At 36.0% G+C, this 15,563-nt stretch overlaps 1 protein-coding gene across 4 annotated transcripts in view; it reads left to right on the top strand.

The window, feature by feature from the left end:
* The window catches only part of GAS2 (growth arrest specific 2), an 88,492-nt gene that overhangs the window by 42,672 nt on the left and 30,257 nt on the right, over positions 1-15,563 (top strand). For all 4 annotated transcript variants that reach the window (XM_046941564.1, XM_015286179.4, XM_046941565.1 and 1 more), the window contains exons 5-7: positions 2,281-2,344; positions 7,097-7,241; positions 10,990-11,097. In XM_046941564.1, coding sequence (XP_046797520.1) covers positions 2,281-2,344; positions 7,097-7,241; positions 10,990-11,097 — 317 coding nt within the window. The remainder of the gene's footprint in view (positions 1-2,280; positions 2,345-7,096; positions 7,242-10,989; positions 11,098-15,563) is intronic.

Here is a 15,563-nt window from a genome sequence, read left to right on the forward strand (position 1 = left end):
GTGTCCCTGTGAGTTGCGCTTTATTCTCCTGAAAGATGGTAGCCTGTTATATGGCTGGACTTTTGGAAAATAGCAAAAGTTTTGTTTGGAGAATCTAAATTATTTCCAGTGGGTATTGCAGTATATAAAGTAGCATTTGTTTTTCTCTCAAGTACCAGAATATATATGCTGGTATAGTCCTCAGGAATGCTAACGTTTCCCTGTTAGAAGTGCTGTCACCCTGTTCTTACCACATGATCAGATGTTTGTTTTTATGCTTGATTATTGCCTGCACAGATTTCCATCCTCTAACAATGATTTCACTGTTTCACATTTTTTTTCAATGTGAAATGCATGAACTGTGTCTAGAGTAAATTGATTTACTTAGGAACTTGGGACTTTGGGTAGAAGAGTTTTAAGCATCAACGTAAAAACCTTTCTTTTTCAAATCTTCCATTTCAGTCTATGAATCCTTTTGGAAGTAGTATCACTCAAGGCTCTCTTTTCTTCCTCTCTTCCCAAAGTTATTCAGATGTGTACATGTGTGAACTACAATTCAGAAATGTTGAACTTCCCTTGCCTGTTCCAAAACTTGTTTATTCCACTGGCAGTTTCAGGGATGTCTTGTTTCTTCAAATCAAGTTTTATTTTGGGATCGTCCTAATTGTTTTGGCACTCTTTTAGAATGAAAGTATGTTTCTAGAGTCATGAAATACCACTTCAAAAAATACTGATTATTAGGGAAGATTAAATATTTGATAAAATCACTGAACTGTGGCCAGGGAAAATATTGAGAGTAGCTGAACATCCAAGTCTGCATCTTTTATATTCTTCATCACAGATGGCTGAAGGATGAAAAATAGTTTTCCTAGTGTATTGCCATTCTAGATTTCATGCTCTGTAGTTTTACTTCAAGAAATATATTTGGGTGAAATTAGAGGGGAAGAATGCCTACATCTTGAATTGCTACACTAGTGAAAGACTTAAGGGTGAGCATTCGATTCACATAACTTAACAGATTTATTCAAGTCAGTAGAGTGAGAAATTAAAGTTGCAGAAGTCTGCATGTGTAGGCATTGCTTATTTAGAGGTACTTAACTCCAGATTCCATTTGGGCTTCATACGTACAGTATAGGACAAAGCAATGACTTCCAGAGTTTTAACTAGATGTGGGACTATTTTTTTCATTTTTTTTTTCTTCATTTCAGTTAGGTGAGTTATTAGAAAACCAAAATCTTTACACAGAAGATGCTTCAACCTCTACTCGGTGAAAACAAACTAATTTTGTTGCTAGATTTTTTTTTCATTATTTGTGTAAAGTATAAGTCTTTGAGTTATTACAGACATTTCTAAAACCTCAATTTTATCCAAAGCATGGGGGTTATTATGCAATAACTATTTCCAAAGAGATGATGATAATATACTCCTATTTTTTTATTTTATATTATTTTTATTATTCCTTACTTGGTCTCTCTTTTTGGGTTTTGGAGAAGCTGATTATATACAGTCAAAGGCCTTTCTTTATATGCTGATTTGTTTTTGGCTTATATATTTTAGTAGACTTTTCTGCAAAGCACTGGCTATCTGAATTTTAAAAAGATGATAAATATACAAATAGAATTTTCTTGGACTATGGTGATATTTCAGAATATGAAGTTTATGCTGAGTTATAGCTGCTTCAGCAGCTTTAAAACTACAGGTGATGTGAAAAATCCAGGCTTAAAAATTTGCATGTGTGTGTCTAGCTATAAAAACAAGGTTTTTTTTGTATGATTGGATTTCCTTATGATGAGCTGAATTTCAAAAGTACCATCACTTCATATTTGCTATAACAGTAGACATATAGGAAATTCATGACCAACTTTATGGTGAGGTATATCTTTATTAATGATTTTTGGTACTACTTCTGATATAAGTAGGCTAAGAAAAATTGCGACCTAAAGGATATAAATTCTCTTAGTTTGTAAAAGGTGGGGATGGGGAGCACTATCTAATTATTAATTTATTTTTTGATGACTTATATATTGTTAAACTGATTGCAGGTTACCAAATAATTTTTCAGTGATATTTTTCAAAATAATTAAAGCACAATTAAATAGGAACTTCCTAAATTACCTGTACTCTGAGAATCATTCCTTGATCCTATACTTTTTATTTCAGTCAAATTCCAATGCTAGCCTGAGAAAAGCAACTTTTACATGCGAGTGTTATAGATGTTGATGATTCAGTTGTGTTCATTATAAACATCTTTAAAATAGCTTTCATTTATAAGTGTTTTCCATCTTCATTTTGCTTTCCCAGTTCTGCACAAGCAGCCTAGAGAAGTGTGCCTTTGTTTGCTGGAACTTGGACGGATTGCAGCAAGGTAGGTGGAAATATTTAAAGAATGAAAAAATATTTACATTCTTGACAGCACTGCTTATTGAGAGACGACCTAAATCAGCACATCTCTGACTTTTATGCTCATTAGATTCAAGAAGAATGCTTGTCTTGATACCACTCAAGAATATCTTTTGGGCAGTTGGTAACAAGGATAATGAAATGTCTCTATTTTCACCTTAGTGAAGGCATTTGTTGTTTGTCCTTGTACTAGGAGAGCAAGGAGTTGGAAATTATTTTCCAAATAAAACTTTGATCTGTTTGTCCTTCTAATGGTCGTGTTCTCTGTAAACAACTGTGATTTAATTAGCTTTGCTGATAATAAATCAGTCTTCAGGTGTCTAAATCTGACCTAAGCAACAGTGACTCTTACCTCATTTATTTCAATAAACATAGCTCTGATTCTCACCAACAGAATCAAGACAAGAATTGAAAAAGTGTTCTGTATTCCATCTCTGTCAGATGTCCCTAGCCAGGCAGGACCCTCATTATGTTCTAGAATTAACTTTTGCTGTTAAGACACCTCTGGCCTCTGACTATCAAAATGATGGGAATGAGAATGTGATTTTTTTTTTCAGTTTTTGCTGTTGTGCTAGTGCAGTGTCTAAGACTTGCTACAAAATATCTGAACAGTTGCTGCTCTTTTGTACTTTTAAATGTACATCAAGGTTATATGAAGCTGTGCCTATTAAAGTGAATTTTCATCCTTTTTTTTTTTAAGATTTTGTTAGTTTCTGTAAAATTCCTTGTGTTTACAATTAGTGTGAAGGTGGGCCCCACTTCTTTCTTCTATATGGACTAATGTTTTCATGTAGGTATTTATTTTTATGAATGTTCACTTGGGAAGCTACTAAACTTTAACTAAATTTATCTGCTGGTCAAGCTTCAGAAAATGCCTTATCACTGGCAATTTGCATATCAATAGTGTTGATAAGAATAAGGACAAATTTCCAGTTTGCAGGGGTTTTGTTTCAAAGATGTGAAGTCCAACATGTTGAAAACTACACCATTTTTAAAAACTTAACTTGACATGACCAAGGGCCTACTGTTCTCTTTGTGCTTGATGGAAGTCAGTTTTGACAAATTCAACTTTACTTGATCAAACATTGGTCTCCCAAGATCCCCAACTTGGAGATAGATTGTTCAGCTCTGAAAGATGCTATTTCTATGGTGTAGATCCGAAATGCCTGTCCTGGACTGTTTATTTGATATTATCCAGTTTGAGTCCTCAGGGAATGAATGTCAATTCTTATGTGGTGCTGGATTCTGTTGAAGTTGGTTGAGTTAAGTTAATCTCGTTCTGAAATGGGAGCTGAATTCTGAACAGATGTACAAAGGAATTAAGATTCAGCATTTCCCTTCATATTTATCTGTAGTCTCAAGCTTTCATTTCTCACGTACTACCTTCTGGTGTGAAAAGAAATCCTGAACCATGTGGTGTTTTCATTTATTAAACATATCTATCCCAAAGTCTTTATATATTTTGTATGTATATAATATAAAATATATTAGTGATATTATATAATATATATATTCTTACTGTATTCACTTCTTATTTATAGCTTTGAAGTCAAATAATGTATGTCCATATACTTGTTCTAATATCTCTTCTTTGAAAACAAAGTACTGATAATCTCTTAAGTTTCTCAGGGACGCAAAAACTGCTGGAGGGAAGTATCAGGTTAGTATAACAGAAAAGTAAATATTTGATCTCAATTTTGCTTGAGCTGTAGTGAACAATAAGTATTGTGAGAAAGGAAAATAGTTTCCTCCTCAAAGTGCAGGAAAGAACGTGTTAAACTGACATTGCTGTTGTGCTGCTTTAAACGGGGAGAGGTCCTTTTATGCTTGCTTTATAAAGTAAATTTTGTTTGTTGACAGCCTTCTGGGATCTGCTTTTTGGAAGAGTTGATAGAGTATGATCATAGAATGGCTTGGGTTGGGAGGGACCCCAAGGATCATCAAGTTCCAACCCCATGCCACAGGCAGGGCCACCAACCTCCAGGTCTGGTACTAGACCAGGATGCCTAGGGTCCCATCCAACCTGAAGAGTTGCCACTGAGGTCTTTGAAGAAGTGCCTCAATATATTTCTGAAAGATTAGAAGAGTAAAAGAATGAGTAACTTTTGATTTTTCTCTTCTTTTTCTGTTCTGGAAGTGGAAAGATATGTATCTTATGAGGAGCCAATTCTTAGCACACATTGCTAGCATGATTACTATTTTTCTTCAAAGTCTGTAGTTCACATAAACCAATCTAGTTCATTGATCTTATTAAAAATTTGTTTGGGTCTGAGGCAGAAGTGAAAGAAACGGGGGATCATTGTGAGACAGAGACAGGATTTAGCTCTGCTCAGCATGAACTCATTCAATAGGTGCTCTGGATAAGGGAAGACAGGTGCTAATTTATCTATCTGTTAGTAACACTTTTAGCATCACCCTTCATTGTGTCCTGTGAGACAAATTACAGAGATGATCTGGATCGTTGGGTTGTGAGTGGGAATCTGCAGTATCAGCTTAGTTCAGAGTGTGGCACTGCAAAGCCCTGCTGGTTAACAGTGGCATTTATCAGGGATTTATATCACTTAATGTTTTCATTAATGGTCTAGATGATGTGACAGTGGACAGCCTCAGCGTATTCGTAGGTGGACAGGATAGAGGGGGACAAGTCTGTGGTAAAGTTGCCCAGAGGTATCTTGACAAGTGGGGAAAAGAGGAAAAAAAAAAAAAAAGAAAAAAAACGAAACTAAAATAATTAAAGAAAGTGTACCTGAGGTAGAATGCCTGTACACGTTAGGGGCGGTCTGTCTGAGCAGCAGCATTGCAGCAGGGCCTTAGGGTCCACCAGGGATTGGACAAAGGCAGCATCCAAAAACTGCAGCAAGAGAAATTCTGACTATACGTGCAACAGAAAGAATGAAGTTGTTTAGCTCTTGAGGGGGCTAAACAACTACCATAGGTCTCTTGAAATTACTATTGAGCAATTTCAAGATTTCTGGTATTGTATTCAATTTTTCCTTGGTAAAATAAGAGAGGGGAAGTGGTGCTCTAAGAAGTCTGTTGGAGATCACATTACATCTGCTTCACTTATGAGAAAGCAGGCTAGAAACAAGTAGAAAAGGAAATTCTAAGTATGCCTTCCAGAACAGAATTTGCACCTCTGCTGCATGACAGTCTCCTCTCAGAAAAGATGTTTTTGCAATTCCGGCTGTCTAGCAGGTTGATTCATTCAGTATCCACCTAAGTTGGTTGCATGACTTGGGGGCAGGGGTACCGTTCATTTGTCTTTCAACTTGCCATCAGAGAAATCTGGAGCACTGTAAGCACGGGGAAATTTAAAATCCTGTCACAATGATGAAAATTGGAGATTATGAAAAGCAGCAGAAGTAATGAAGCAATATTGCTTAGGAAAGTGGAAGTTTTATTTGATGAGTAAGGCTGCATGCAGGTGTAGGCCTGGAACCCAGTGGGAATTTTATGATTTACAGCCTGTCGGCATCTGCAGACAGACAGGAAGTAAATGAATTGCATGTAAGTACTTGCTTCAGTGTTGGCTGACTTTTCGTTAGGCAGTCTGCACTATAGTTACAAGCCAATATAAGCACAGATTTGGTTCTTAAGTTTTTTTTATATTAATTTACCAGGCAGCAGTGTGACTAAATTAAAACTTACCATAAAAATAAAAGACTGCATTTGTACCTTTTCCCTCTATGCTTTAATGTTACTATGGTACTTAGATTAAATTTCAGTAATGTGCTTGTTATTACTCAGTATTTTAGTGTCCAGATCTTTACCTAGATAAGTCAGCATAGTTCCGCATCCGGCATACTACGGAAGAAAATCTGGTTTCATTTATACAGTTTGTTATGAGAAGTCTAAATGTCATTATGGCTTCTACAAGACAAAGCCCTTCTCTGAAAAAAGCAGTCTTTCAGTTATTCTGGTTTTGAGTTCAATGCTGGCAAAGAAAAAAGCAGAGGGGAATTATCAGTATTTAGGAAAATGATGGGCTTTTGGACTCCAGACATCCGCCTGAGCTCTGCTGCTTGCTCTGAGATATTGAGTTAATCATTTGCCATAAAGCTTTCAAAAGCAGATAATGTTTTAAAGAGCCTTAGTCTCCAAGAGCAGTGCTTGAGGTTCTCCATGCCAAAGTTGCATGTGTTTGTTTTTGTTGGAGCTACAAGTATTTTGCCACTGTAAGCAAAGGTCTGAAGATTGGCTGTGAAAATTAGGTTAAAAAAAGTTCCAGTTGCTTGTGAGAAATACTGGCTCTGTGTCAATTTATTGGTCTGTAAATACAGTGTAGTAGTTGTGTCCTGGACCATTTTTAATCCCTTTCCAGTTGGAGTTGGAGTAAAAACACATGCACAAAAAGGGGGAAAAAAAGAGAAAGAAACAGAAAACCTATAGAAGAATAGCAACATGAAATGTGAAGTGCTAATGTGCAGACCTTCAAGTCTTATAGATTACAGCACTTTCAGGCCTAGTGTACTTCATAAGGTAGTAACTTACAGACATATGTTATCAGATGAACTATATTTACTGTAAATTTAAGTAACAGCTACCCTTTCATGTAATTATAACTTCAAAGGTTGATATATTTTGTACATGTTTACTAATGTCCATAGCAATCTACTATGGCACAGTTGTATGATATAAACAATTGAAATTCTCTGCCTCATTTTAAGATATTAAATACTTTAAACGGACTGTTAATTTCTTTGCATGTTTCCAAAAGGTTTGGGGTGGAGCCTCCTGGATTAATAAAGCTGGAAAAAGAGATTGAACAAGAGGAAACACTGTCAGCCCCCCTTCCGTCTCCCTCACCATCACCAACAAAGTCTCCTGGGAAAAAGAGCACAGGGAAGCTGTTGGATGATGCTGTAAGTTGTGGGGGAAAGCTACCCAGCTGATTTATTCCCTTCTGATGCGCTGTTGTATGTACTTACTTGCAAAATATACAGAGGCTTCAGTTTAAGATCTCACTGTATTTTAGAGATCTGCAGACTGATAACATTAATTTGCTTTTGACCACAGTTATTTATGCCTGAGGCTTGGAAAAAATGTAGCATTGCGTAGGAGATCTGCAGTTTAGCCTAGCTTGATGTTAAAGGCCAAGTTCCCTTCTTATTACTGTGTTGTCTTTTTCTGTTGACTGCTTATTCATCAACTCCCACTTGGTGTTTTGTCTGAGAAAGGACTGAGTCAGGGCTATGAGATTTGGCCCCTACAGCCTTGTACAGATGGTTAACACTTAAAAACTAGGCTGAGATAACTTCTATGCTGCTTTTCTGCATGTTCCTCAGATGGTTTAAAAAAAAAAAAAAAAAAGGATTTTTTTCCTAATTATTAGAAAGAATCTTGCCATGAATGTCATTAAACTCAATGCATTATACAGTAGTGTTCATATCTCTGTTGCAAGCTTCAGAGAGGCTTATTTGAAACTACTGGAATCACATGAAAAGAACGCATTTTGAGACCATGAAAAGGTTAAACTTGAATTGTACAAATATATTCTATAAAAAGAAGCCGTTACTATAAGCAGTTACTATAGTAACTGCTATATTACAAGGTAGATGTGCCACCTGGGAGTTACAAAGCACTTCTTGAAAAATCCATGTGCTGCTTTTTTTTTTTTGCTAGAAAAAGCAGATGGGATATAATGTTCATTTTATTGAAATACTTCATACTATTTCATGCAAATAATTACATTTAGATTGGTTTTGCATTTTGTATTTCTTCCTCAACTTTTCAAAAGCACTTGCTTATGTTTCAACAGAATCGAGAAACAACAATTATGTGCAGAAGGACAGTGGTGACTGTATCTTGTAGTAACAGAAAAAGTATGAAGGTTGTCTCCAGCCACCTCCTTTAATTTAGAAAGCTGGAGGGTAGAAACCTAATGAAATTCCTCCAGCTAGATTCCTGACCTTCACTGCCCCAGACACTCACAAAATAAAATAGCAGCAGTGCTCATATAGTCCAGACACAAAGTAAAATAGGATATAATTCTTCTCTCTGCTTCCTTATTTGATTTCCAAATTCCAGTCAATAATACTTCTGTACTCTTTGGGATAGTAAGGTAATGGAAGCCTCAATAGCAGGATCAGCAGTGAAGGTCTCATTATCCTCTGCTTTACACCAACATAAATCTGTTAGCTTTCATTCCCAATGTCTAACATAGCTTTTTGCTTTTGTTTACACAGTTCAAAACAGCCTTGAACCTATCTTTGTCTACTTTGTCTTTTTACTTGTTTAGATAAACACTGGAAGTTGTAGTTACAAAGGCATATTTCATACTGTCCATTTTCAGTTTTGAATATCCATTGTGTCTCCAGAGGTGATAACTACCATAGGATATTATGTCAGAAATCCTTGATCATCAGTCAGCATTCAGAGAGCTACTGTGAAATGGACTAGGATTGTGTTTAGGGGACTTGCTGCCACATTCCAAGAGGTGCAGGAATGTACTTTTTGCGCACTCAGCAATTTACACTGGATTTAAGTCATAGACCATTGATGTGTATCACTGATGTGATATCTTTTGTAGCTCACCATCTAAATAGTTGGCTTAATAACACTCACTATTTCTTCATTAGAAACACTGGAATAATTGATCTTCAAATTGAGGATCTTCAACTCATTTAAACTCTTATTGTGTGTCAAATACATGTAGAGTCCAATTTCTAAGTGTAATTTGAAAATGAAATATTTTTCACAAAAAAATATAATGCCCCCAAAGGCTCTCACAACCTAAGAGTTAACAATTCTAACCTTAACAAGGTTACCAAGTAATTAAGTTATTCAGATAATAAATCTAATTATGTCTGAAGTTGTTCAATTTCAAGTTGGGTCACTGGAGCTAGTTTCAAAAATGTGTGTGTTCCCCATTCTAGTGGAAAAAAAAAAAAAAACCATTTTGATTAACTCTTAATGTCTTTCTAGTTTGTTTAGTATGCTATAATGTTCTAAATTTGTTTTACTTCAGAAGTCTTTTCATTTATTCAGGTTAATCAACTTATCTCATAGAGTGCCATAGCTTTACCATTTTGTTTGTTTTCCTGAAACAATTTAAGACTTGCATTTTTTAGCTAATATAGAACATCCTTTCCTAGTCCTCAGATCGTTTTTACAGTACCTTGATTTACGAACTAGATTTCAGAAAGTCTTTGCAATATTATTTGAGATGGACAAAATCTCTAGTAGGTTCCTCCAGCATTTTGCATTGTTTGACACTGATGCACTAGGTCATATTCCATCAAAGAAAACTGCAGTGCACAGAATGGTACACTTGTCATTGCTGTTCCTGCACACAATTTGAATGTCAAATGAGAGTTTTCCACCTAGATCTCTTTTGGCATTGGTGGCTGTGCTACTTTCAGATCACTGAAGAATCAAAATTTCACTGAGCATTAATGACTGATAACTTGCAAGGCTATGTTTTCATGAGAGGTTGAAGTCAAGCTGGTGCAGTTGACAAGAAGTAGAAAAATATGGAGTCACATCTGGCACAGATAAAGCAAAGCACTCTTGGGGCTACTTTAATAATTCTTGATTGTATTAATGCTCTACGGTGGGGATTATCAAAGGGTAGTTAGCAATACTGGTGCACCTTGGTGCAGATTTGTGACTACATCATAATTTTCTCTCTCCAACTTTTCTGAAGTGCAAGTGCACTAATTGCAAGTGTCATGTGAAAGTATGGGGTACGACCTTTTATCAGTAAGCCAAGATTCTTCTGTATTTATTATATTTATTTAGAAAGTAAAATTCATCACACGCTTTGTTTTTCATGTTAGCTGTACTAGTACTTTGATAGGTCAACTGATTCACTGTGAAATACTGAGCATGTATCTACAGAAGTTTGCTTAACTCATATTCAAGAGGTTTTGTAGATCTCAGCTAAACATAGCAAATTTCATGTTTAACTGTGATACTTATCTCTATTTTTACCTCTTCACAGCTGTAAAACCCTTTTTGTTATTGGAAGAACCACAATCTGGGATTACAGGGAATAGTTTAAAACATCAACGTTCTAATTCTATTTAATATACCTAGTTTTTAAGGAATTGAGCACACGTGTGTATATATAACGTTAATGTTTTTTTATGTTGATTTCACATGGCTTACATTTCAAGTCAAGTGTATGGCTGGTTCTTGAGTCTGGTAAAATTTGGTGCAGCTCCTGAAGGATGTGCCCAGGCAATCTAATGTGCCTGTTAGTTTATTGTGCTTCCTATAGCGATCCTAACACCAAGTATAAGCAAACCTTTTTAACTTGCTTTTTCATCTTCCAATTCCCATTTTAATGATATTAAAATGGCTTTCATACTTGTACAAGTAGGGCCAAATCCTCAGTTTTTTTCATTCATAACTCATGCAAAGTTCTCAAGAAATTCAATAGAATTTTGGCTTGAGCGAAGAGTTTATTTTCCCTTCATAGAGATGATATGCAAAATAATATTTTTCAAAAATAATTAAAACTATTAAAACTTTTGAACTATTAAAAGGTAATTTAAAAAAAAAATCAGCATTGAAGACTTAGATTAATGCTTTTGTGTTATGATAAGTGTCCTCTTGAATGTTTTTCTACAGTATTTTACTTAGTTTTGCCTACTTTTTTTCCTCCAGGTTAAACACATTTCTGAAGATCCTCCTTGCAAATGCCCTAATAAATTCTGTGTGGAGCGCCTTTCACAAGGAAGGTACAGAGTTGGAGAGAAGATTCTCTTTATTAGGGTAAAGGTTTTTGTTTTTTTATCTGTTAACTCTCTCCTTGGAAATATTTATCTTTTTAACCAGCACTGACTCATTTCTCTGATACTGTCAAAGAATAAAGAAACTGTTAGGTTAACTGACTTATGGATTTATTAGCATCTGGTAGATCCTTCTAATTCTAGGTCATGGAAGTTGTTCTGTCTTTGATCAATGGCAACCGAGGAGTAAATGGCCACAAATGGAGATTGACTTCTAGATTTGTTTGAAAGAACATCAGCTGCATCAGCCTTTCTCCCATTTTGCATTGACTGATACTATTTGATAGGTCAGGAAAGATGAGTCAAAGGCAAAATGGTCATTGCATTGTCAAGTTGTGACTAAGACATATTGTTAAGTAGGGGGAGCAAAATGTTGATGTCATATTACTTCAACTGATTAACATATATTTTCAAACTTAGTGTTGTATTTCATACTTGATATGAATTATATTAACTTCTTAGTTAATCATTAATGTAAGCATTTCCTAGCACTATCTGGCTGAATTTAGAGGGAAAAAAAAAAAAGTTATCTAAACTTAATTTGGATCCTCTTTGTATATTCTGTATGTATATTTATGCCAACATCATGAAAATATTCCAATCCTCTAATTTTCTGATACTGTGGAAAGAATGTGATTTATATTATGCTTCTTTCCATTTTCCATTTCTGTCCACATGCTGTGTTGTATCATTTTATCAAGTTGTTATACATCTTGCTATCAAGAAATGTTAACCACGTTTTGCAAAAGGTGTGAAACTGATCTCATAAAGTGAGGATTTAGCACTTGTGAGAACAAAAGAAGTCAGAAGGACCCCTTCCCGCATGTTCCCAGTTCAAATACAACAGTGATTACTCTGTCGTAAACTTACACTTAATTTACACTGAAGTCAAATTTAGGTAAGGATTTAGGTTGCCCAATTCATATGAAGCTGAGAACATGTTTAAATAGCATGCTGAGTAGGAACTGAAAAATCCCATTTAATTCAATAATAGCTGAGAATGAATAAGAAATACGGGATTTGTGAGAGTTTGAGCTGTAGCATGCTAGGATAAAGGATTAATAACTTTTCTGTTTCATAGCCAACAATACTTCTTTTTAATTCTGCAATATTATAGGGTACTAGCTTTAAATGACTTGAAAGAGGAAAAAGGGCTGTTATGAACCATCTCTTTTTCATCTGTGTAAATTCAGATTCTGGACAAGACATTAAATACAAACTTCCTGAAATCTTAGGGACTTTTAAACCACCAAGCCAGCACTATGCTCTATTTCTAGAACTTACCTTTCACGCAGATTGTGTAGTATCACCTACTCACTGTAACTGTGCACCCTTAATGCTCAAACAGGTTTAAAATATCTCTTCATTTCAAGTAGAAAATGAAGGGAGGGGGGTGCGCACAGGAAAGCCGGGAAGGGACTTTTTGTAAAGGCAGCTAGCAACAGGATGAGGGGAAATGATTTTAAACTGAAAGAGGGCAGATTTAGACTAGATATCAGGAAGAAATTCTTTACTGTGAGGGTGGTGAGACACTAAAATGAGGTTCAATAAGGCCAAGTGCGGGGTGCTGCACTTGAGTCGGGGCAATCCCAGATATTTATACAAACTGGGGGAAGATCTCCTTGAGAGCAGCCCTGTGGAGAAGACTTGGGAGTCCTCTAGGCAAGAAGCTGGACATGAGCCAGCAGTGTGCAGTTGCAGCCCAGAAGGCCAACTGTGTTCTGGGCTCCACTAAAAAAGGGGTGGCCAGTAGGGCGAGGAAGGTGATTGTGCCCCTCTACTCAGCTTTTGTGAGGCCTCATCTGGACTACTGCGTCCAGGCCTTGGGCCCCCAGTACAGGAAGGACATGGAGCTCTTGGAGCGGATCCAGCAGAAGAACACTAGGATGATCAGAGGGCTAAAGCACCTCTCCTATGAGGAAAGGTTGAAGGAACTGGGCTTGTTTAGCTTGGAGAAGAGAAGGCTCCAGGGAGACCTCATTACAGCCTTCCAATACTTGAAGGGAGTGTACAAACAGGAGGGGGAACAGTTGTTTATGTGATAGGACAAGGGGGAATGGTTTTAAACTGAGACAGAGGAGGTTTAGGTTAGATATTAGGAAGAAGTTTTTCACACGGGATGGTGACACACTGGAACAGGTTGCCCAAGGAGGTTGTGGATGCCCCAACCCTGGAGGCATTCAAGGCTGGGCTGGATGTGGCTCTGGGCAGCCTGGTCTGGTGGTTGGCGACCCTGCACATGGCAGGGGGGTTGAAACTCGATGATCGTTGTGGTCCTTTTCAACCCAGGCTATTCTATGGTTCTGTGAAAGAAGGTAATTTCATTAACCAAACTCCCCAGTAAACTGGGAGAAATTTATCACTTCTGCTTTCTTTCTTTCAATTTTAATTTAAAATAACAATATCAAAGTATTTTCAATCTTTCAGTTTTGATAAACTAAATTGCTCTTCCATTTTGGTGAGTGTCAAATTCCCTTTCACTGGCTTCTTTATTATGCAATCTAATCTGACTCAGATTTATTTCCAAGTTTGCATACAAAACACCCTTTTCATATCACTCTACTCCGTTCCAAGTAGGATTGTGCCAAAAAATAACGATATAGATCAGGCACGAATCTACAGTATTAGAGATCATTCTTACAGCATTGATATCAGTGGAAACTTGACAGGAACTTCAGTGGGAACAAGTTTATTTTTGTAGGTTTAGAAGTCATTCGTCTTTGTTTTTTGTTAGCTTGAATCTCATTTTGGAATACTCGATTACAGTAAGTTTTTACTCTTCTTTCTATATGTTTTTATTGCATACATGAATAGATATATTAGCGTTTCTTTGGAATTCTTTGGACATTTTCTTATGAGAAAACACATTAGAGATGTATAGGTGACTGCTAATTTTGTTGATATTTGGTGCCCTATTCTGGTGCTGCTGAGACAGTTCGTCCTATGTTATACACTCCATGTAGAGCATGACAGTACTTATTATAGGCCAGTTGAACTGAGGGGAAAAAAGTTCTTCCTAACTTCTGTAGGTCAGTCCAACTGATGAATGCGATTACTTGCAAATAGTATAGTCAAATTCAAGCAGAACAGCTCTTCAAAAATGAGATATGAAATCTTATATCACAAACTTTTGCGTGATGTATCTTGGAAAAGGGACACACAGAGTTGAAACTGCTTATTTCTTGAATGCAGCAAAAGAGATATTTAGATGAATAAAGAATTTTATGGTAAGAATTGTGAATTCAACATTAGAAAAATATAGTTTTACAAACAATAAATTTTAGTGGCTGATATTTTTATTTCAAGCTATCTTGTGTTTTATGCATGATATAAGGATGTATGCTTTCCATAAACAACTAAGTCGCTCTCATGAAAATATACCCATCAGATTGACACCCATAATAAAATTCAAATCAATGAGTTCTGTACAATGAAAAACTATTGCATTTTGTGCAGCTGGAGTTGGATCAATGACATAATGGATCCTGACTGTAAAGTCTGTCATTTTTCCTGACCTCTGATTGCTCTTAAACTTTTTGATCTTGTTCTTTTAATCATTAATTTCAATTACCGTTACTTTCTTGTAACAATGAGAAAATGTTTGTTTGATAATAGCTCCCTCTAAATCTAAATCCCAGTAAATCCATTATTTGCCTGCTATAGCACCTGTGGAGAAGCTCTTCTTTGGGATTCACTATCAACATGTCTAAATATATCATCACTGATGGCTAAAAATAGTATGGCAGTGTTCTGCCCCTCTGTTTTCCATTTCTGGTGAGAAAAAAAAAATGTACTCATATATACATATGTAAGCATACTTCAAACCATCCAGGTAGTGACAATGTAGCATTAAGTGCAGGAAATACGGAAAATTGAAAAGCAGATTGATCACGCGTTTCTCAAAATTCCATCTTGTTTTGCTTTTTCAATCCATATATGTAATTCATATTGACTGTTTTTGCTTGGTGAACATCTGAGGATTTTGGTTTTTTTCATCACCACTTACCTGAACTTTACTGTCCTACTTGTTTCAGAGATTCTGACAGTTTTCTCTAAGGACATTTCACTTAGTTTCTCACTAGTTTACCTCTCTAGCACTGAAATTCCCTCTCTAGAGTGTTATCCATATCAAATTCACTGATGTCTGAAATGTCAAAACCATTGGCAAATCAGGATTTCATCAGGACTATTGAACTTGAAGGACAATGATGATTACTGGTCTGTTCTTTGGGCTTTGATTCTCAGTTGTAGCAGTGGACACGTTTTCATTCTTTAGTTTGTTTTCTTTTGTTTTAACTATGGACCGGTTCCTATCCAAATGCTTTACCCTCAATTTTTGCTTTTTTCTCTTTTCATTGTTTAATTATAGTAGTTAACAATTAGGTACCAAAAATACTAATATTTTAAAAATAACTAAAAAATGTCATGTAAAATAAAAATTAATTACCA

Source organism: Gallus gallus, chromosome 5 (genome assembly GCF_016699485.2).
Source record: "Gallus gallus isolate bGalGal1 chromosome 5, bGalGal1.mat.broiler.GRCg7b, whole genome shotgun sequence".
Classification (NCBI taxonomy): domain Eukaryota; kingdom Metazoa; phylum Chordata; class Aves; order Galliformes; family Phasianidae; genus Gallus; species Gallus gallus.